At 55.6% G+C, this 20,771-nt stretch overlaps 1 protein-coding gene across 1 annotated transcript in view; it reads left to right on the forward strand.

Moving 5' to 3' along the window:
- The window catches only part of Greb1 (growth regulation by estrogen in breast cancer 1), a 62,036-nt gene that overhangs the window by 25,239 nt on the left and 16,026 nt on the right, over nt 1-20,771 (forward strand). Inside the window, exons 5-21 of the mRNA XM_023702416.1 lie at nt 182-328; nt 1,119-1,253; nt 3,106-3,219; nt 3,827-3,970; nt 5,544-5,729; nt 8,032-8,382; nt 9,880-10,008; nt 10,283-10,411; nt 10,865-11,062; nt 11,911-12,091; nt 12,524-12,719; nt 13,398-13,534; nt 16,685-17,024; nt 17,263-17,378; nt 18,120-18,319; nt 18,735-18,839; nt 18,941-19,497. Coding sequence (XP_023558184.1) covers nt 182-328; nt 1,119-1,253; nt 3,106-3,219; nt 3,827-3,970; nt 5,544-5,729; nt 8,032-8,382; nt 9,880-10,008; nt 10,283-10,411; nt 10,865-11,062; nt 11,911-12,091; nt 12,524-12,719; nt 13,398-13,534; nt 16,685-17,024; nt 17,263-17,378; nt 18,120-18,319; nt 18,735-18,839; nt 18,941-19,497 — 3,365 coding nt within the window. The remainder of the gene's footprint in view (nt 1-181; nt 329-1,118; nt 1,254-3,105; nt 3,220-3,826; nt 3,971-5,543; nt 5,730-8,031; nt 8,383-9,879; nt 10,009-10,282; nt 10,412-10,864; nt 11,063-11,910; nt 12,092-12,523; nt 12,720-13,397; nt 13,535-16,684; nt 17,025-17,262; nt 17,379-18,119; nt 18,320-18,734; nt 18,840-18,940; nt 19,498-20,771) is intronic.

Consider the following 20,771-nt stretch of genomic DNA (forward strand, 5'->3'; position numbering starts at 1 on the left):
GAACTCACTGTGCAGCGCAGCCTAAATTGACGCTGGGATGACGCTTGTGCACCCCTTGCCTGGTTGGCATCTTATTACTATGCAGTCTGCTCACCTGTGGGAGAAATTCTCGATTTGAAGCCCTGTTTTAGCTGGGGCCGAGGAGAGCATGGGTGCTCACATCTGCCTCTTCCCCTTGCAGAGTTCAGAAGCCGCCAGGCCTTGGCGAGTGCGGGCTCTGGTCCCATCCTCCCGCCGCTGGAGGGCTCAGGACCTCTGGCTGTCTTTTCCAGCGAGCCCGGTGCTCCTGGGTCGAACCCTGGCATCCCAACAGGCGCTCAGCAGGCAGGTGAGGCGACGGAGCAGAAGCTGGGTAGAAAGGGGCTGTGCAGACTGGTTCACTGTGAGGCCTGACAGGCTACAGAACAGACAAAGGCAGCCAGGCATTGTGGTGCATGCCTGTAACCCAGCACTTGGAAGGCTGAGGCAGGAGGATTGCTGTGAGTTCCAGGCCAACCTGGGCTCCCTTGTGAGACCCTGTCTGAAAAGAAAACAATAAGAAAAGGAAGCAAAGGGCAGGTCTTGCTTTGTGTTCAGATTAGCCTGAACTCACTTCATACACCAGTGTGTATGTGCTGCACGAACAGGAGTGTGTGTATACGTGTTTGTGAATGCACACATGTGTGAGCAGAGGTGTGTGTGAATATGCATGTGAACATGTGTTCTGTGTATGCATGAGCAGATGTTCAGATGTATACACACATGCTCGTGCACAACCAGGTTGTGTTCATGTGTGTGCAGGAGTAGGAGTGTACATGTGTTTGTGTGTGGAGGAGTGTGTGCACATGTGCAGAAGCGTGTCTGTGTGCATGCATGTGTATCCTATGCATGCATGAGAAGGCACGTGTACATGTGTGCTTGGGCGTGTGCATGTGTGTATAAGGAAGAATCATGTGTATGTGCACAGTTGTGTGTAGCTTGTGTGTGCGTGCATGTGCACCCCTGTGTGTTGTTTTTGGGGTGCAGTGCCCATGTCTGGAGCTCTGGCCCAAAGGGATTTGGGGTCAGCTGGGTGGTAGAGACAGAGAGCTTTGCCCACAGCCTGCTGTCGCCCAGTGCTCGGCTCCTCTCTCCTGCAGGATCAGCGCCGTTCTCCGAGCAGCCTCTGCCAGCAGCGGCCCCAGGTACAGTGGTCTTCCATGGCAGGGACTCCCCCAGGCACCAGCAGCTGGCACGGAGCAGCTTGGCCGTGCTGGCACGGCCCTCAGCCTTAGGTAATGTGTGTGGCCTGGGTGCCTGGGTCCCTGGGAGGGGCCCAGAGCTTCCTGGGGTTCAGGGCTTGGGTGGGCACCAGGGGAGGTTGGTGGCACTGGGGCCCAGGGCTGCTGAGTCCCATGTGGGAAGCGCCACCTGTGCCAAGGAGCAGTGATAACCTGGGTGACAGTGAGTGACATGTGTCTCTTGGGCCAGTGTCAGGAATTCTGGGGACACTGAGGAAGAGTGTGAAGTGCTGAGGAGATGCAGTATAGGGGGCAGAGAGGGAATTGGGAGGATCAGGGTTAGGCGTGGCACTGCCTGTGCCTGAGAGCCCAGCACTGTGGCAGGCTGAGGCAGGCCGATCTTGAATTGGAGCTGAGTCTGGGCAACCTAGCAAGTCCTTGTCTTAAAATGAAAGATGGGAGCTGGGGAGATGGCTCAGTGGAATAAGCGCTTCCCTGGCAAGCGCAAGGACCTGAGTTCAATCTCCGGGTCTGAAAAAAAAGAAAGATAAAGAAAGGGCCAAGGATGGAGCTCTGTAGGCCAAGTAGGGCTGACCCCGGCACCATCTCTATCATGCCTGCTGCCTTCTTCAGCCTCTGGCCTCCATCTGGGTGGAAGAATTGAATTGAGGCCCCGGGACTGGGCTCAGAGTGGCTGCGTGGCCAGGGACTGGGCCTCTGGTTATGGGAACCAGGTTTTGTGTCCATGGCTCCCTCCCTGAGCTGGACAGGGGATCTCCTGGTTCGAAGCCCACACAGCAGAGCTCCTGGGGCCTTGGAAGTCCCTTTTACATGTTTTTATTTTGAGACAGGGTCTAAGTTACCCAGCCTGACTGGCCTGGACCTTGGCAGTCCCCCTGCCTCAACCCTCTGTAGGTGCTGGGATCAGGGTGTGCACACCTAGCCAGTGCGCTTTTAGCTTTTTGTTTTTGTACCATTTTAGTCTGAAGAAGAGAGAGAGGTCATCTGGGGCTCCTCCAGGGCACTCTAAGCTGCTGCGTGACTTGGGGTGCCCGGCCACTGGTGAAGGCGTGTGCACTCATGTCCCTTCTGATCCTGAGGGACAGCAGCCACTGGCTCTGCCCTGTGGACTATGTGGCTATCGCTGTGATCCCCACTTGCAGGCATGGGCTCAGCCAGACTGCGGGTTCAAGCTCCTAGTGTGGGTTTGTGGCCTCCACACGGGCTGTGGCTTGGGACCAGCCTGCTCAGAGGAGAGTCCAAAGAGTTTTGGGGATCAGTTCGTTATATTTGGGGTCCCCCGCGAATGCAACCTGAGTCCTGGAATTGCTGTTGTGCGGTGACCACCGCCCGGCCAGTTTCGGTTGCTCCAAATCAAAACTGAGCTGTCCAGCGGGCCCAGGGAGTAGGACGGAGCAGCAGCGCCCCCAGTGGCATAGTCGGGTCACGAACTCTCACAGTAGTTTTCAGTTAATTTACTAATTTATTTATTTGGGTCGGGTGGGGTACAGTGGTGTGGGGTGGAGGTGGGGTGGGGGGTGAGAATGGGGGTGGGGCTTGAACCCAAGGCCTTTGCGTGGGGATTGAATCCTTAGCCCTTTTGGTTAATTTTTAATTTTAAGAGATAAGTCATTAAGTTGTCCAGGCTGGACTCCCAACTTGTGGTCTTTCTGCCTCAGTTTTCCACATGAAGAGGCTGAGGCAGGAGAATCATTAATCTCAAGGCCAGCTAGCTTGGGCAACTTAGAGTTTGCCTCAAAATGTAAAAATTATACAGGTGTGTGCTATAAAATCCATTGTAAGCTGTGCTCTAAAAAAATGCCAAGTAAGTGTTCTCCAAACTAAGGGGAAATTTACTGAAGCTCATTACTAGTGGCAGCTTAATCCATGCTCTGAATGTTTCCAGGGATCTTGTCAAACTCTGGCCCCCCCAAAAAACGCCACAGAGGGTGGTCTCCAGAGTCCCCATGGGCTGCAGATGCCAGCTATGCTCAGGGTGGCATGAACAGAGCTAAGTTTGGTGAGTGATTGCAACAAGATCCAGAACCCACAGGGGGCTCGGTACTGGCAATATGTGTGCGGGTGTGGGCCAGGGAGGTGCAGGCGACAGACCAGGCAGGGTGCAGTCTGTCCTCCGTCAGGCCCTGCGGATGCTGCAGGGTGTGTGTGGGGGCGCTGCCTGGTCCTAGAGGTAGCGGAGCAGTACCGCTGTCACCCCTGGGCAAGGTCTGTAGTGGCACTGCCCTGGCTGTGTCATCCTGAACAGAGCAAAAGGCCTCCCAGGTGGTTTTGACTTGGGAAGAGCAGGAAGTCACAAAGTGCCAGATCCAGTGACTAAGGTGGATGAAGACGCGGCGTTGTGCTTTTGCAAGCCTGACTTGCCGTTGGGTGGCGCTCGGCAGCAGTGTTCACTGTGGTTTAGATCACAGTTAGTAAAAACCCTCAGGAAAGAGGACTCCCGGGCTGCTGCAGAAAGTGGCAAGGACGATGGGATGAGCATGCTCAGAGCTAGGGAGGTCGTGACCGTGTGTCTTCTGCTGTAATGAACTCTTCCATGTAGGCGTGCGTCTGTTTTCCTGCACATTCCCTGCACAGCTTGCTAACGTTCCTTCCTGTCATGCTCCCAGAAGGTGCAGGGGTGGCATGTGTGCCACAGGCCAGCATGGTGGGACCGGCTGCAGTCACTTTTCCTGTCGTGGCCTCTGGAGAACCCGTGTCTGTTCCTGACAATTTGCTGAAGATATGCAAGGCCAAGCCGGTGATATTTAAAGGTAAGTTTGCAAGGGCTCCCCCACCACCCTCGGTGGCAGGAGGGCTGGGCAAGGAACTGGCCACACCGGGACTGCGTCCCCCGCCTAGTGGCCTCCCGAGCCAGTCCAAAGCCCTGCAGGTGATGAGATTCTGGAGCTTGCCAGGTCCCCACATGGCAGGGCTCTTTTGGTGATGCTCGCTCGGGCCTATTTCCACTTTTGTTCACTCCTCGTGAACACCTAGCACTGAGACATCACTGTCACACAAAGCCCTGAGTAGTCTGTGACCAGGCAGTGTGACTGCTCGCCTGTCGACTCATTCTGGGTGCCAACTAATGGGTGCTGGTGCAGGAAAAGTGTTAGCTCAGTGACAGAAATCCCTTCCCAGTGAATCAAGGACCTTGGGACAGAAGATTCAGAGGGACTGTGCTGGGCTGGCAGGCCCAGTGTGGGATGTAGCACTCATTCCTGCATATCTGGGTCCTTCCCTGGCTCCTAGGGTTATGGTGCTTATAGCATTAGTGGAGGCAGCCTGGTAGGCAGCAGGAGAGACTGCTGGATGTTTATGAAGAAAGGATACTTTTTTCCCCCTAAAAATAAATCCCAGGAGCTGGGGAGATGGCTCGGTGGAATAAGTGCTTCCCTGGCAAGTGCAAGGGCCTGAGTTCAATCCTTGGTTCCATAAAAAAATAATAATAATAATAAAATAAAATAAAAAATCCCAAAGCCAAACAAACCCAAAAAAAGCCAATATGGTGGCTGGGCACGTGGGATTTCATGTTCTGTATCTTCCCAGGTGACCACTGCCAGTCCCAGCCCCACAGGGCCAAGAGGGCAGAGGCCCAGGGTGGCACCTGCGCCCCTCTGCATAGTGTTAGCATCCCCGGCTCCTAACCTGGCTGCAGACACTTGACACTGCTTCGAGAAGTCCTTTTCGTCTCCCTTTTGTGTGGCTTTCGTCTCAGGGCGTTTAAGAAAACTGTCTTTTTTTTTTTTTTACGGAACCAGGGATTGAACTCAGACCCTTGCGCTTGCTAGGGTTGTTTGTTTTTTTGAGACTAGGTCTTGGTACCTAGTTCCAATTGGCCTTGAACTCATTACATAGCCCAGGCTGGCCTCAAACTCATGGAGAGCCTCCTGCCTCGGCTTTCCCAGTGCTGGAATGACAGGTATGCATCTTACTGCTTGTAAATCATGTTCCTAGGCAGTGCCACCCCTGTGGTCCCCGCTGCTGCACCCTGAGCCCCTGAGTTTGGCAGAGCTGTGATAAACTCACAGGCCAAGTCAGGCACTCTCTGGTCCAGGATACCTGGGGGCCTGGGCGAGTCTCCTGGGGTCCCTTGTGAGTTTCAGCTCCTCAAGATGTACGTAACCAGTGTCCCAGGAGCCAAATTGCCTGGAGCAGGCATAGCACCTGCCTGTTGTACTCAGAGAGGTCAGGCGCATATCATTTTGATGACAGATAGAGGTGCTTCTGGTTCCTGAGTCTCTTGTGGTGGTGGGGGTCATGGGGAGTCCATCCTGTCCCTCATGGGGACATAGTCCCCAGCCATCCCCAAGCCACCTGCCAGCAGCACTGCTTCTTCCTCTGCAGGCCACGGGAACTTCCCCTACCTGTGCGGGAACTTGAACGACGTGGTGGTCAGCCCGCTGCTGTACACCTGCTACCAGAACTCCCAGTCCATCTCCCGGGCCTACGAGCAGTTCGGCTCCTCAGCTGTGCAGCCTATTTCCGAGGAGATGCAGCTCCTGCTCACTGTTTATTACCTTGTCCAGCTGGGTGAGTCCCTGTTGGCCGTCAGGTCAGCTGCTGAGTCCTCACTGGCCATGAGGTCCAGCTGGTGAGCCCCTATTGGCCACTCCTCCCAGGGCTGATCACAGACCCCTCCATGAGGGCCAACTTGGGCAGTAGGGGCTGAAATCCCAGGGCACAATGGCAGCCCCTGCTGGCAGCAGTGATCACTGCGGAGGGGAAGGAAGGTTGGAATGGTAGAGAAAGCTTCTAAGCCAGGCACCCATCATCCGGGCACAGGGCGTACGGTGGGAGGTAGAAGCATGGAGCCTTTGGGGACAGCTCAGGCAGGAGGCGGCATGGCTTACTGGGAACAGCAGTGTCTGGTTGGGGACTGCAGGCCCTTGTGCCACCCGGCCCCAAGTTGGATGTGCAGGAGGCCGCAGAGCAGCTGCTGCAGTTGTCTCAGGTGGGGCTGGTGTGAGGCGAGGCCGCAGGGCTGCTGCTGTGGTTCCGCAGGCAGGGAAGATGGTGGTCGCCTCCTCAGATCCTGGCTCCCTGGCCCCCAACTTTCCATGGTCCCTGAAGCTGATGATGTTGTTTCATCAGGAAAGGGGTGCCCTGGCCCGTCGTTGAGCTTGGGCACTTCTCTGTGCTCAACTCCTACCCATAAAGGCATTGTTGGAATTTTTTATTCAGGTAAAGCCAAGGTTCTGTCTTGGGAGCCTCAAGCTTGGGGGGCCCTTGGAAGACCCTGTGCCTTCTGGGCAGGCAGGTCCTTTTAGTTTGTTTTTTAAAAAAGAGGATCTCACTGTGTAGTTCGAGCTGGCCTTGAGCTTGCTATGTAGCCCAGGCTGACCTCCAACTTGCAGCAGTCCTGCCTCAGCCTGCCCCGTGAGTGCTGGGATAAAGGTGTGTGCCACCACACCCGGCTGGACTCCTTTCCAGCTCCCTATCCCAGGGTATGTGTGGCTCTGATGGGTCATCGTCTGCTCAGCCGGACCCAGCCTCTCCTGTCTCTGTCACCCACCCCACTCTGGGGCTGCCTCTCCTGGCCCTGTTCCCCATGTCCATCCAGAGAACTGTGCTTTCCCTCCCTGGAGATGCTGACCTTTCTGTCACGTGCTCAGGTCATCCTGTTCCCAGTCCCCATGATGGTCCTGCCCCTGTCCTGCACTGGTCCCTGCCTCAGCGTCTCCCCTTGCTGGGTGGAGGCCTCCCAGCCAGGTGTCACACCTGGTCCCCAGTACACCCCATAGTGAACTCTGGTCGTCCCTGCTCATGAACTGTACAAGGAGACAAAGAGGTGACAGGCAAGCTGGAGGGTTCCCAGGACCGTGGTGTCAGCGTGGCTGGCATGGAGACCTGGTGGAGTGGAATGTGGGTGTGGCCACAGGGAACCCCGGGCACCTGGATGGGGACACTCAAGGGGGCGAGGGGTTGGAGAGTAGACAGGCAGATGAATGCTAACTTCATCTGGGGAGCACAGTGGGGGAGAGGTGGTGGCAGAGGAGTTTTGAAGTGAGGAGGACATCAGCTGATCTAACCACAGGCTGTTTGGATCTGCTGATTCTCATGGGATCTATCTATTAAAACTGGAAGTGGAGCCAGGGAGATGGCTCAGTAGAATAAGTGCTTACCTGGCAAGTGCAAGGGCCTGAGTTCAATCCCCAGTTTGCCAAAAACAAAACAAAACACGAAGCTGGCTGTGGTTTTGCATACCTGTGATACCAGCACTCTGGGAGGCTGAGGCAGGAGGATCACAGGTTCAAGGTTCAAGCCCAGCCTGGGCAAATTATGGATATAGTGAGACCCTCTGAGAAAAAAAAAAAAAAAAAAGTCTGAGGGCTGGTGAGATGGCTCGGTGGTCTAAAGCACCTACTTAGAACAAGCTAAGCTAAGCACACGGGGACCCCGGTTCAATCCCCCAGCACCACATGCCAGCCAGCCCCACCCCCTGGTGGGCTGAGCTGGCCACACACACAAAAATAAATAAATAAATTTAAAAAAAAAAAAAAAGTCTGAGGATGTAACTCAGAGTAGAGGTCCCAGGTTTGACTTCTGTAAACAAAGAAAGAAAGAAAGAAAGAACAATAAAAGCAAGCTCATCTGGTAGTGGCTGTAGGAATTCACTTTTAGGAATTTCAGCATTTCGAACCTGCATGTGGGGAGAGAAGAGAGACTGGTGTCATCCTAGCACTCAGGAGGCTGAGGCAGGAGGGTCTCTGCAGTCAGGGCTACATCATGAGTTTAAGATTAGCCTGGGACACATAGTGAGATCCTGTCTCAAAGCACCAAAGCTGAGGTTCCGCCGGCATCTGCACTGACCGCCTTGTGCCCTGTTTTCCAGCTGCTGACCAGGTGCCATTGATGGAGGAGCTGGAGCAGATCTTCCTGCGCTCCTGGCGAGAGTCGCACCTTGCCGAGGTCCGGCAGTGCCCACAGGTGCAACCGCAGCCTTACCCGCCCACACCTGGCCCTGTGGCACCTGTGACCTCGGCGCAGCTGCCCTGGCTGGCTGGCCTGGCCGCCAGCTCCTGCAATGACAGCGTGCATGTCATCGAGTGTGCCTACTCACTGGCTGAGGGCCTGGCCGAGATGTTTCGCCTGCTCGTTGAGGGCAAGCTGGCCAAGACCAATTATGTGGTGATCATCCGTGCCTGCCGCAACACTGCCATTGACTCCTGCATTGCCGTCACTGGTGAGCTGGCCTCTCCGTGCCGTGCCCTTCCTGGTGTGTGTGGGAAGCCCAAGGTCCGTGCAGTGCACTGAAGCTGGCTGCAGCAGGCAGCTTTGTTGGGCATGGTGGTGACACATGCCTGTCTTCCCAGCCATCAAGTTCAAGTTCAGCTAGGGCAACTTGACCTTATCTCTCAAAATTAAAAAATAGGGGTGAGGGTCATTCTCAGCTTCCTCACTGGTAGAAAAGAGATAAGGAACAATAAACTTACTGTGTTGAGGGCTCAGTAATTTTATACCAGCCAGCTTACTATTGGAGGTATAAAGTTGCTGAGTTAGCCAAGTACTCAGGAGGCTGGGGCAGAATTGCCATGAGTTCAAAGCTAGCCTGGGCTACATAGTGAGACCTTGTCTCAGACACAACACACAACAACACAACAAAAAGTGCTCATTTAAAACCTACTGTGTGGGGGCCGGGGAGCTGGCTCAGTGGGATAAGCGCTTCCCTGGCAAGCGCAAGAGCCTGAGTTCAATCCTCGGTTCTGCCAAAAAATAAAAATAAAAATAAAACCCACTGTGTGGGCTACGGAGATAGCTTGGCAGTGTAAGTGTCTGACTGGCAAGTGCAAGGACCCAGGTTCAATCCCTGATACTGCATGCCATGCTGGCCACCAAAACTGGGTGTGGTGGCACATGCCTGTAATCCCAGCACTGGGGAGGTTGAGACAGGAGGCTCACCAAGAGTCTGAGCTGCATAGTGAGACCCTGTACTAAATAAATAAATAAATACAATATTTTTCAAAAATTAAAAAAAAACCAACAACCCTACTGTGTGTGACCATGCCTTGAGGCTTGGGACAAGAGCACTTTCCTGGAGTGATTGTCCTGGTTGGAAGGCAGACACCAAGCTCACTGTGTGTTCGGGGCCACTGAGGTGTTCACACGTCGTGTACTTTGAACACCACGTTTTTTTGCTCCCCTCGTGTCTTGCAGTATTGGGGATTGAACTCAGGACCTTTCCACAGAGCTACATTCCCAGCACTTTTATTTTTAATTTTGAAATAATTTCCAGCTAAGTGATTACATCGCCTAGGCTGTCTGCTTCTGTCCTCCTGCCTCAGCCTCCCGTGTGCTGGGTGACAGGCGTATGCCGCCATGCCAAGCAATCTTAGCCTTGTTAGCCCTTCAAGTTTCGTAACTTGGACCCAGGCGGTGCATGCTGCCACTTCCTTCAACCAACAGGAGCACCGGCTCTCAGTCATCTGTGGTGCTGGCCCTGGGGCTGGGTAGAGGTCCGGAGACCTGACCCCGCACCGGAGTGCACATGCCTGTGACCCTGACTCTCCGGGAGGCTGAGGCAGGAGGTTTGCAAGTTCAAGCTCAGCCGGACAATTTAACGAATCCCTGTCTCAAAAATTTTGAAAAAGACCAAGGATGTAGCTCTGAGCAGAGACTCTGGGTTCAAGCCCTGCTGTTGAAACAAGTAAAGCAGCCGGGTGAGAGCTGCCCCCTGTCCCAGGGAAGTACCAGGCCCGCATCCTGTCCGAGAGCCTGCTCAGCCCTGCCGAGTACCAGCGGGAGGTGCACTGCGAGCTGGCGAGCGGCAAGGTGGACTCGCTGGGGGCCTTTTTCAGCACCCTCTGTCCAGGTAGGCAGCCGGATGCGCACATGGCGCAGGTGCTACCCGGGGAGGGGGCACCTGCGTCCCACACTGCTGCCCCACCTGCCCTGGGGACCCTGCCCCAGCCTGGCTCTCCCGGCCTCTCCAGGCCTGGTCCTCACTGCTGCTTTCGAGGGCCTCTTTCTCCCTCTTGCCTTTTCCCAAGCACCAGCACAGCACTGGATGAAGGCGCTGCTCCAGAGAGGCTCCTGGGTTCCACAGCACAGAAAACCCATTTCCGCTTGTTCTTTGTTCTGGGCAGAGGGTGACATTGACATCTTGCTGGACAAATTTCACCAGGAAAATCAAGGCCATTCTTCATCTTTGCTGACTTCCACATTTGTCACTAACACAGTGGGCCTGGAGGTCGGCGGGACCCCTGTGTGCACGAGTGAGTGGCAGGGAGGGTGGACAGGTGTGTGAGGCCAGCCTGGGACTTGGCCCAAAGGCCCGGTTCGCAAGCAGGGAGGTCCCTGGGGGCAGCATCTCCCTCCCTTGCGCCGCAGTCCTGGTTGTTGCCACAGGGAGCCGCGTCCCAGCCCCAATGTGCCCTGCATCCTGGCCCAGCACAGGTGACTTGGGATCTGCACTTGAGATTTGCCATTCCTGTGACCCGACACGGGGACTGCTGCTCTTCCCTCTGGGAACTTGCTGTCCCCAGGTGCTATTCATTGCTTCCTGAAGACAGGGAGCCTGAGCTTCTGTCATGTGTGCACCTGCTTCACCCTCATGACCAGTGAAGAGCTGTGGTTGCCTGGCGCTGGCCCCAGGCCAGATGTGGATGTGAGCTGGCCCCACAGTGTGCCTTGCCGTACCCTGGCTCATGCAGGTCCCCCGGCTGCAGGTGACTGCCCGGAGCCACGTGGCGTCCGGCCTGCCCAGCTGGCGGTGGCGCAGAAGCTGCTGTCACATGTGTGCTCCATCGCGGACTCCAGCACTCGGAACCTGGACCTGGGCTCCTTCGAGAAGGTGGACTTCCTGGTCTGTGTCCCGCCCTCCGAGGTCACCTTCCAGCAGACCGTGGCCCACGTATGGCGCTCAGGTACCGGGCATTCGGGGACAGGGCCCACAAAAGCCTCGGAGCCCTGAAACCCAAGGCGAGTTGTGCGCGGCCTTCTTGACAGTGGAGAGGATGGACCAAATGTCTCTGCTCTTATCTTACTAATTTATTTTGAGGTAGGGTCTCACTATATAGTTTGGGCTGGCCTTTGAATTCATGGCGATACTCCTGCCTCAGCCTCCTAAGGGCTGGGCTGACAGGTGTGCACCATACCTGTTTTTGCTCTTGTTTTATAGACCCTGAAGCTGGCTTCAAGACATGGATTTGCCCAAGGCTTTAGGGTCTGAGAAAGGGAACATAAGACCTAACCCTCATTGTGCTCCTCAGGCCAGGGCTGACTGTGTTGCCTGGCTTCTGTTTACCATCTTTTCAAGGAGGTTGCATTTAAACATGGAATACATAAGCAGCTGGTGTCTTCATGCTGAGAGTCACTCTCTTTGGGCCTTGTGGCACTCTGGGAGGCTGAGGCAGGAGGATCTCAATTTAGGCCCAACCTAGGCAGCTTAGCAAGACCTTGTGTCTAAATAAAAAAACACAAAGGGCTGGGGATGTAGCGAAGTGCAAAGGTCCTGGCTTCCGTCCGCATTCAGTCTCTTCAGCGTCACAACAGTCACCTGGTGGTGGCTTTGTACCATGGCAGGACCGTTCCCTTCCCTCTCACTGTGGAGCCTGCTTCTCCAGTCCCTGAGGTCACTGTGATGCCCATGCCAGGCCTGCCCAGCCACGGTGTGGGGCAGGCAGGATCTCTTTCCCCAAGGCCTGTTGTGCCAGCATGTGCCGCGGATGGGACAGGGTGGTGCTGGCCGCAGCAGCCACGTACTCTCTGGCAGGCGTGCTGCAGGAGCTGGGCTTGGAGCTGGAGCCTGCAGCCAGGCAGGGGCTGGAGCAGCACGTGCTGAAGCTGGATGCAGAGGCGCCCGCCAGCTTCACAGCGTTCCTGCAGCGTTCCCACCGGAGCCCACACACGCTCTTTGTGCTCATCCATGACCACGCACACTGGGACCTTGTGAGGTCAGACCCGGGCCCTGGCCTGGGTGGGGGCGTGGGGGCGGGGCCTTGCATGCTCTGCTGGTGGAGCTTGGTCAGCCCCCAACCAGCAGCACTTTCCCAAAGCGCAATTTTATTCAGTTAAAATGAATAGCAGTTGGGCAGCCAGTCGGGTAGCTCAGCGGACTAAAGTGTCTGCTTAGGCAGACACATCCAGTGTTCAATCCCTGGCACCACATGCTGTGCTGGCCCCATCCTGGGGCGTGGTGAGATGGAGAATGAGACTGGGTGTGGTGTTGCACCTGTAATCCCAGTACTTGGGAAGCTGAAAGCAGGAGGATCACTAGAGTCTGATCTGTGTAGTGAGACCCTGTAGACCCTGTCCTAATTACAGAAAAAAAAAATCATAAAGCAGTGTTAGTAATTGTGTTCATTCTTTCTTTTCTCCCACCTCAGTAGCGCCGTCCACAATCTCTGCTCCCAGGGTGACCCCTGCGTGGGGCTGGTGGACAGACTGCTCAACTGCAGGGAGGTGAAGGAAGCCCCCAACATCGTGACGCTGCATGTGACGTCCTTCCCGTATGCACTGCAGACTCAGCGCACACTCGTCAGCCCCTACAACGAGGTCCACTGGCCCATCCCCCACAGCGACGTGAGTGGCGTGGCTGCCTGCAGAGGGGCCTGAGACTGATCCGACTCTGAGGCGAGGGGGTGGAGCTTTGGTCTGGTCCAGGCTTAGATTTTGAAATCTTCTCCTAGCTCCAGCTGGCTTCCTCTGGACACGCAGTGAGGCTCTGAGCCAGGGCACTCTCTGCAGGGGCTAGATCTCCAAGTAGCACTTTGGGTGACCTCGTGGCTTTGGGGAGAGGGGTTCATGGCAGAGCCCTCGGGGGTCCTGGGGACTGGGGCTCCACACAGAAGGACTCTCCATGTGACCAGCAGGCTGGGCATGGTGGCACTTGCCTGTGATCCCTGCACTTGGGAGGCTGAGGCAGGAGGATTGCTTATTCAAGCCCAGCGGGGGCAACGTGTAGACTTAGGAGAGCCTGTTGCAAAGTAAAAATCACAAAAGGAGCTGGAGGCTGGGCCAGGGAGATAGCTCAGTAGAATAAGCACCTGCCTGGCAAGCACAAGGTCCTGAGTTCAATCCCTGGTACTGCAAAAACAAACAAACAAAAAAGGAGCTGGAGGTGGAGCTCAGGGCAGGGGCCATAGGTTCAATCCTCAGCACCACCAAAGAGTAGATGCAGCCCTGGGTGGCTGCAGGCCTGGCACTGCCCCTCCCCCTGCCCGGCCCCGTGCTGCCTTTGAACTCTGTGCTCTATGTCAGGGCGCAGGGCTGTATCCTGAGAGCAAGAAGTACTTCGGGCTGTCCGAGTTCATCGAGTCTACTCTCTCTGGACACAGCCTCCCTTTGCTCAGATATGACAGCTCCTTCGAGGGCATGGTCACTGCGCTGGGAAAAAGGTACCTGTCTCCCTGGAGTCCTGCTCTGTGGCAAACAGTGTGGGTGTGGTCCGCCTGATCCCAGGATGGGATGGGCTGCCTCATCCTCCCCAGCGCTCCCCAGATCTCCAATGATAGCTTTCTCACAGTGTTGCACCAAATATTTTTAGAAACAGAGTCTCCCCATGTAGCACAGGCTGGCCTCAAACTCACAGGAATCTTCTTGCCTCTGCCTCCTGAGTGCTGAGATCACAGGCATGTGTCTCCACATTTGACTCGAAACATTTTAAAAATGAGGAAGGTGTCTCAGTTACTTTTCACTCGTTGCTGAGACAGAATACCAGACACTCAAAATTAAGGAAAGAGGGCTGGGGAGATGGCTCAGTAGAACAAGCGCTTGCCTGGCAAGTGCAAGGGTCTGAGTTCAATCCCCAGTTCCAGGAAAAAACAAAACAAAACATACAGGTGATGTAGCAACAGGAAACTAAGATAGTGATGGGGCCGGGGAGATGGCTCAGTAGAATAAGCGTTTGCCTGGCAAGCCCAAGAGCCTGAGTTCAATACCTGGTTCTGCCAAAATAAACAAACAAACAAATAAAAGATTAAGGAAAGAAAGGTTTATTGAGCTCACAGTTTGTGGAGGTTTCAGTCTATCCTCCACTGGCTCCCAGGCAGAGTGGCACATGGCAGAGGGCAGCAGCTCATGGCAACAGAAACCAGCGAGAACAAAGGGAAGGGCAGGAGCTGCGGCTGCTAGCCTGCCTCTCCCAGCCCTTATGGTATAAGCAAGCTCCCCCAGGCTGGGGGTGTAGAACGCACCCAATGTTCATGCCCTCCTCTTGTACAGGATGAAGATGCTTACAAAGTAGGAATCCTGGCCCTCTGAGGAGTCACTTAATTAAACTTCTAGACTTCTCCAGTTGATACAATGTATCAAGCAGTACAGAAGGACAGACTTACACTTCTGGCCTGCGGATTTATGACTCTGAGGAGGGCAGGGAAATGAAGGTTAGCTGTAGAAAAGGTCAGAAACAAGGCCAGTAAGTGGCAGCTTTGGCCTTCATTTCCGATGCTCTTTGTCACCTACCTGAGCCAGTTGTTATCACCGTTCTCATTTTGCAAATGGAGAAACTGAGGCTCAGAGTCTCTAGCCGGTTCCAGAGCTGAGTGAGAACAGAGTCGATCTAACTTCACCTTCAGCTCCTCCCGCCCTCTCTTCTTTCCTTCCTTCCTTCCTCCCTTCCTTTCTTTTTTTGGTTTTTCAAGATAGACTCTCACTTTGTAGTTTAGGCTGACTTTGAACTCACTGTGTAGCCTACGCTGGCCTGAAACGTGCAGTGATCCTCCTGCCTCAGCCTCCTGAGTGCTGGGGTCACAGGGGCATGCCACCATACCTGTGAGTTTTTGTGATGTCTTTATTAGACTATGTTTGCAGTACCTAATGATCATGTCCATTGTAGGGAATTCGTGCGTGATGCACTGTAATTCTTTCTGCACCCCCCCACTGCCTCCCGCTCTTGGTTCTTGCCCTTTTCTAGAAGCTCTATCTCCAAGTTTCCTATGGTCCATCTTTTATTTTGCTCTTTAAACTTTGGGTTTCTCATGTAAGAGAAGCTATGTGAGGTCAAGCTTGAACATCTGATTCCACTTAACGTTGTGGTCTTGAGTTGTACCCATTTTCTTATACCTGACTCCTTTATCCTTGTTTATGGCAGAATAGTACTTCACTGAGTGTAAATACATTACCTTATCTGTCTGTATGCAGGTGGGTACATGGCCTACTCCTGGGATTTAGCTATCTCGAGTTGTGTGCTTTGAACTTGATGTGCGAGAACTCTGTTCTGAGAGCTCACTTTACAGATAAGGAGAGTGAAGGTTGAAGGCGGACTGCCTGCTCCAGGCTGCCCATCTCTGGATGGTGAAGCCCCAGAGCAAATCCTGTCGCCCTGCCTCCTGTTGGCCCCCTCTTGCCTTCCAGGCCATGCTGGGCAGCTTCTCTGTCTGGGCTCTGCTCTGCTTGCACACTGATAGTGGTAGTGCCCAGGGGGCTCCTACGATGAACCAAATCTGCGAAGTACAGTGGGAGGAGAAGCCCAGGGCATGGGAAGTATCCCTGTGGAAAATGGTCCTTTGGTCTGTGAGGGGGCCACTGCCTGCTAGCAGCTTGGCGTGGAAGCCCGAGCTTTACCCCTCTTCTCTTGCCGCCCGCTTCTGCTGGAGCCTGGTAGTGCTGAGCGTGTGGGCGCCGACTCAGCCTCTGAGCTCAGGACTTGATGGTCCTCTTCTGACTCTGCACAGGCTGGGCACAGTCACTTGCTGAGCCCCGCCCTGTCACTTATCTCCAGAACCACATTAAGCCGGAAGCCACACTGGCCAGGAGTCCACAGCCAGGCCCAGGTTGGCCAAGCCCGACACCCACCTTCGGGTCCTGCCCTCTGATCGAGGATGTTTGTGTTTTTTTTTTTTCAAATAGGGATTGAATTCAGAGGTTTTCCATGAAACAGGCTGCATCCCCAGCCTGTTAGGGGATGACTTGCAGTCTTCCTGCCTTAGCTTCCCAGAGCTGGGTTGGCAGGCCTATACCACCAAGCCCAGCTTGTTCAAGTTTCTTTTACCATGAGCAAATTTTCTCACCTGCCTAGACCTTGCACCCTAACCTATAGATTGGGGTCTCTGAGCATAAAGCTAATGTCTTGTGGGAATAGTTATGCCAGGAGCTTGGGCTCAGGAACCATTGCTTCTAGACATGAGTCCTCGGTCTTTCACTCACGGCTGTCAGCGCTTTGTGAGGGTGACACCTGCCTCAGGAGGTGACAGGAATTACACGACCTCATACCTGTGCAGCACAGAAACCATGCCCAGACACGTTATGTGGTCCTCTTGGCTGCCGCAGCCCCTGAAACATCACTACTGGCTTCCTTTTCCCTCTGCTGAACCAGATCAAACTGCATGATGGTGCTTATTGGTCATCCCAGCTCTCTGGGAGGCTGAGGCAGGAGGGTCCCATGTTGGAGCCCACCCTGGGTGACTTTGTGACTTAGTGTGCCATTCTCCCCAGGTACCCTGGGCAGTGACTTGTGAGCTGCCGTGTCTGGGAGACCTGTAGCCAGGTGGGGCTCTGTGGCTCCTGGGCCCATGCAGCCGGGGCTCATGCTGCTGTCCGGCCCCCAGGTTCCCCCGCCTGCACAGCGCGGTCATCAGGACACTGGTCCTGGTCCAGCACTATGCAGCCGCCCTGATGGCCGTGCGTGGCCTGCCACAGATGAAGAACCACACGTCGGTGGAGACCCTGGAGATCACGCAGAACCTGCTCAATGCCCCCAAGCAGTGTCCGTGCGGCCATGGGCTCATGGTGCTGCTGCGCGTTCCCTGCTCGCCCCTGGCCGCCGTGGCTTACGAGCGGCTGGCGCATGTGCGGGCACGGCTGGCCCTGGAAGAGGCCTTCGAGATCATCCTGGGTGACCCCAGCGCCAGCATCACTGTGGGCAAGCACTTCGTGAAGCAGCTCAAGGTGGCGTGGGGTGCCAGGCGCTTCAGGGGGCGGCAAGGGGCTGCAGGGGGCGGCAAGGGGCTGCAGGCCACCAGCCAGGTGCAGGGATGGGGGTGGGGTATGCCTGTAAGCTGGTACTCTGGAGGCTGAGGCAGGAGGATTGAAAGTTTGAGCCCAGGAGCCAGATGTGGTACCGCATGCCTGTCACCCTTGCTCGGGAAGCTGAGGCTCAGGGCTGCCTGTCCCCTCCTCTCTGTAGCTGTGGCAGAAGATCGAGGATGCAGAATGGAGACCGCAGACATACCTGGAACTGGAGGGCCTGCCCTGTATCCTCATCTTTAGTGGGACCGACCCTCACGGCGAGTCCCTGCCCAGGTGCGTGGGGGGCTGCTGGGCTGTGCTGGCCACCTCATGGGAGTTGGGGTGTTGTGACTGGCTCCCAGCAGGGGCAGCACTGAGATGTGGGCTATGGACAGCGGTTTCCAGGATCCCAAGGCCCCAGTCAGGCTCCTTGGGGCCTGTAGCTGGAGTTAGGGTTCAGGGGAGCCCTTGTGTTAGGGGCATCCCCATGAGATCCTTGCGGCATCAGCAGGGGTTGAGCTGCAGCCTCACCATGGCCTTGGTCACACAACAACTGTCGCTGGGTCACATGAGAGGACAGGAGGTCTCAAGCCCCCAGGCACATCCCAGCTCCCAGACAGGCCCTGGTCCACACCCCCTGTGGATAGAATGATTAGATGTCATTCCTCACAACAGTGCTCTTAGATCCCACCTGCAGATATAAAAATATTAATGCTTCATATTTGGAAGGCTGAGGCAGGAGGATTGCTGAGAGTTTGAAGCCAGCCTGTGCTATGTGATGAGGCCCTTTATCAAACAACCAAAAAAAAGTCAGTGCTTCAGAGCACAGAGTCCCAGTTGCCGTCCCATGAAAAAAGAGCTGAGCTCAAGGCCCACTTGGTTTGAGGCAAAGTCAGGCCATTTTGATCACTAAATGTGTGATGGAGTGTGTGCTGCAGCTGGCATCCTGGGGTTCTGGGGAGCTGCTGTGCTGCTGGGGCGCAGGCAGCACTTTTCTCAAGGACGCTGGGGCTGGTGCCCCTCTGCACCCCCCAGGTCTCTGCGGTACTGTGACCTGCGCCTCATCAATGCCTCTTGCCTGGCGCGCTCGGCCCTGGAGCAGGAGCTGGGCCTGGCTGCCTACTTCGTGAGCGGTGAGGCCCCTGCAGAGCAGGCAGCCAGGAGTGAGGCCCCTGACAGCGACGGGGAGAAGCCCAGCAGCTCGGACAATGAGGATGAGGAGGCGGGAGCTGAAGGTGAGCCCCGCTCCCGCGGCATCCTGGGCTTTGGGGTTACCTGAGCATGTGTCTTTGGTTGACCATGTAGTAAATGCTCCCAGTCCCTGCTGCCCGAGGTGTGGCTGTGCCACCTGTGAGCGCAGCTGAGCTAAGATGGTCCTGTGCATGGGATTACTAAGGAGTGGCAGATAAATGGAGTAAGGGCCCAGGCCTGGGATTCCAGCAGTGAGGAGGCTGAGGAAGGAGGATCCTCCAAATTTGAGGCCAGCCTGGGTCAAATGGTGAGTTTAAGGTCAGGCTCGGCTATGGAGCAAGACTCTGTCTGCAAACACAAGGAGGAATGAGTGAAGCAGCAGCGTGAGATGTGACTTCATGCTGTGTGACGTGCTAGGCTGGCCAGGAATGTGAGTGACACTGCGCTTCGTATTTCCAGCGTGCTTTGAAATAGCCTCCCCGGCAGAGAGGCGCAGCCCCGTGAGGAGGGAGCGGTCCTGTTCCCACGATTCTGCGTCCTCCTCCCTGTCCTCCCGTGTGTCTGGTGAGGACCTGTGTGGACTAGGAGCTGGGGTGGGTGTGGCAGGCTGCATGTCCTGTGCCCCATTGTCCCTGGGATGTTCCTGACCCATCTCCTCTCCCTAGGCTCTGTGCTGTGCAGTGAGACCTCAGCTCAGCCCCCTGGGCCCGCACAGGGGGAGCTGGCCAGGTCCTCCCCACCCTATAGCTCTGCGGAGGAGGCCAGGGCCCCTGTGGAGAAGCCAAGGCCTGAAGGCATTCCCCGCGCTGGCCAGTGGAGCCTGCAGGCATCGGCCGCCTCATGGGCACAGCCAGCCTCCTCCTCCCCCCCAGGAGGAGGGTCCTCTGGGGGTGCCCTGGCCCTGCAGGCCTCGCAGTGCTCCCTGGCCAAGGCCTGCCGTCAGCCACCCATTGTCTTTCTGCCCAAGTTGGTATATGACATGGTCACAGCCACTGACAGCAGTGGCCTGCCCAAGGCTGCCTCCCTGTTGCCTGCACCCTCTGTCATGTGGACGAGCTCCTTCCGGCCTTTGCTCAACAAGACCATGACCTCCACCGAGCAGTCGCTCTACTACCGCCAGTGGACAGTGCCCCGGCCCAGCCACATGGACTATGGCAATCGTGCCGAGGGCCGTGTAGATGGCTTCCACCCCCGCCGGCTGCTGCTCAGCGGACCTCCACAGGTGGGCACTGTGCCCATGGCCCAAGAGCTGGGTAGCCCTGAGGTCACAGCAGAAGGTAGGGCCAAGAGTGACAATGTGGTGCCGGTCCCACCCCCGGGACATGCTGAGACGCCAGTTGAGACTGGGCATGGTGGCACGGGCCTGTAATCCGAGCACTTGGGAGGCTGTAAACAAGCAGATCACTACGAGTCTGATCTAGTGGAACACCCTGAACACCCTGTAGACCCTTCCCTAAAATACAAAAAAAAAAGTGTGACAATATGCAGTTTTCCTGGTTTCCTGTTGCTGGGACACTCAGCCTAAAGGAGAGGGGTCTTTGGCTCATGGTTTCATTGGGCTTAGTCTGGGCCCAGCATCCATGGCAGAAGGGCCTCGTGGAGGAGAGCTGCTCACCTGATGGCAGCCAGGAAAGAACAGGGAGGAGCTGAGGACAAGGATGCGCCCTTCCAGCCAGGCCCCGCCTGCTCCAGCACGTTCAGCTGTGACGTCATCTGTGACGGATCCACAGATGAGCACAGAGCCTTGTGATCCGTCACCTTCTAAAGCCCAGCTCTGAACACAGGTTTTGGGGGACCTGTAGAGCTGCACCGTGACACCACAGTTTTTGCCATTCCTGTGCTCCAATCTTCTGCTGTGACCCAGAGTGAGCAAGTAAACCAGGGTGGAGTCACCTCTTGCTCACAGCCAGGGGTCTTCTCTGTCATCACTCTTTCCTCCTCTGCCCGGTTGGAATGGAAGAAACTAGCCTGTGGGCACGGCTCACAATTTCCGATTAAGATTCTTCCTACACGATCACCTTCATCCCTGGCAGCAATCCTGTGCAGTCTCCACAAACTCTGACCATTAGGAATGACACTTTCAGCTAGGGGCTGTGATCTTCCTGCCTCAGCCTCCGAGTGCTGGAACAACAGACATGCGCCACTACACCAGGCTCCTGTTTTCTTTCTATTTTAAAAATATGCTTGGTACAGGGTCTCACCATGCAGCTCAGACCCCTAGTGAGCCTCTTTTTCAGCCTCCCTAGTGTTGGGACACTTCCAGTGTCAGTGGCCAGCTCAGTGTGCCCAGGGGAGGGACCCAGCTCAGCATGTGGTGCCGGGGATGGAATCTCAGTCCCTGTGTTGCCTAAGCAGGTGCTTAGTCTGCTGAGCTATCTTGCCAGCCCTCTGTTTTCTTTTCTTTTCTTTTTTTTTTTGCGGAACCGGGGATTGAACTCAGGCCCTTGTGCTTGCCAGGGAAGCACTTATTCCACTGAGCCATCTCCCTGGCCCCTC

This window comes from Octodon degus, unplaced genomic scaffold (genome assembly GCF_000260255.1).
Source record: "Octodon degus isolate 3935 unplaced genomic scaffold, OctDeg1.0 scaffold00151, whole genome shotgun sequence".
Lineage (NCBI taxonomy): Eukaryota > Metazoa > Chordata > Mammalia > Rodentia > Octodontidae > Octodon > Octodon degus.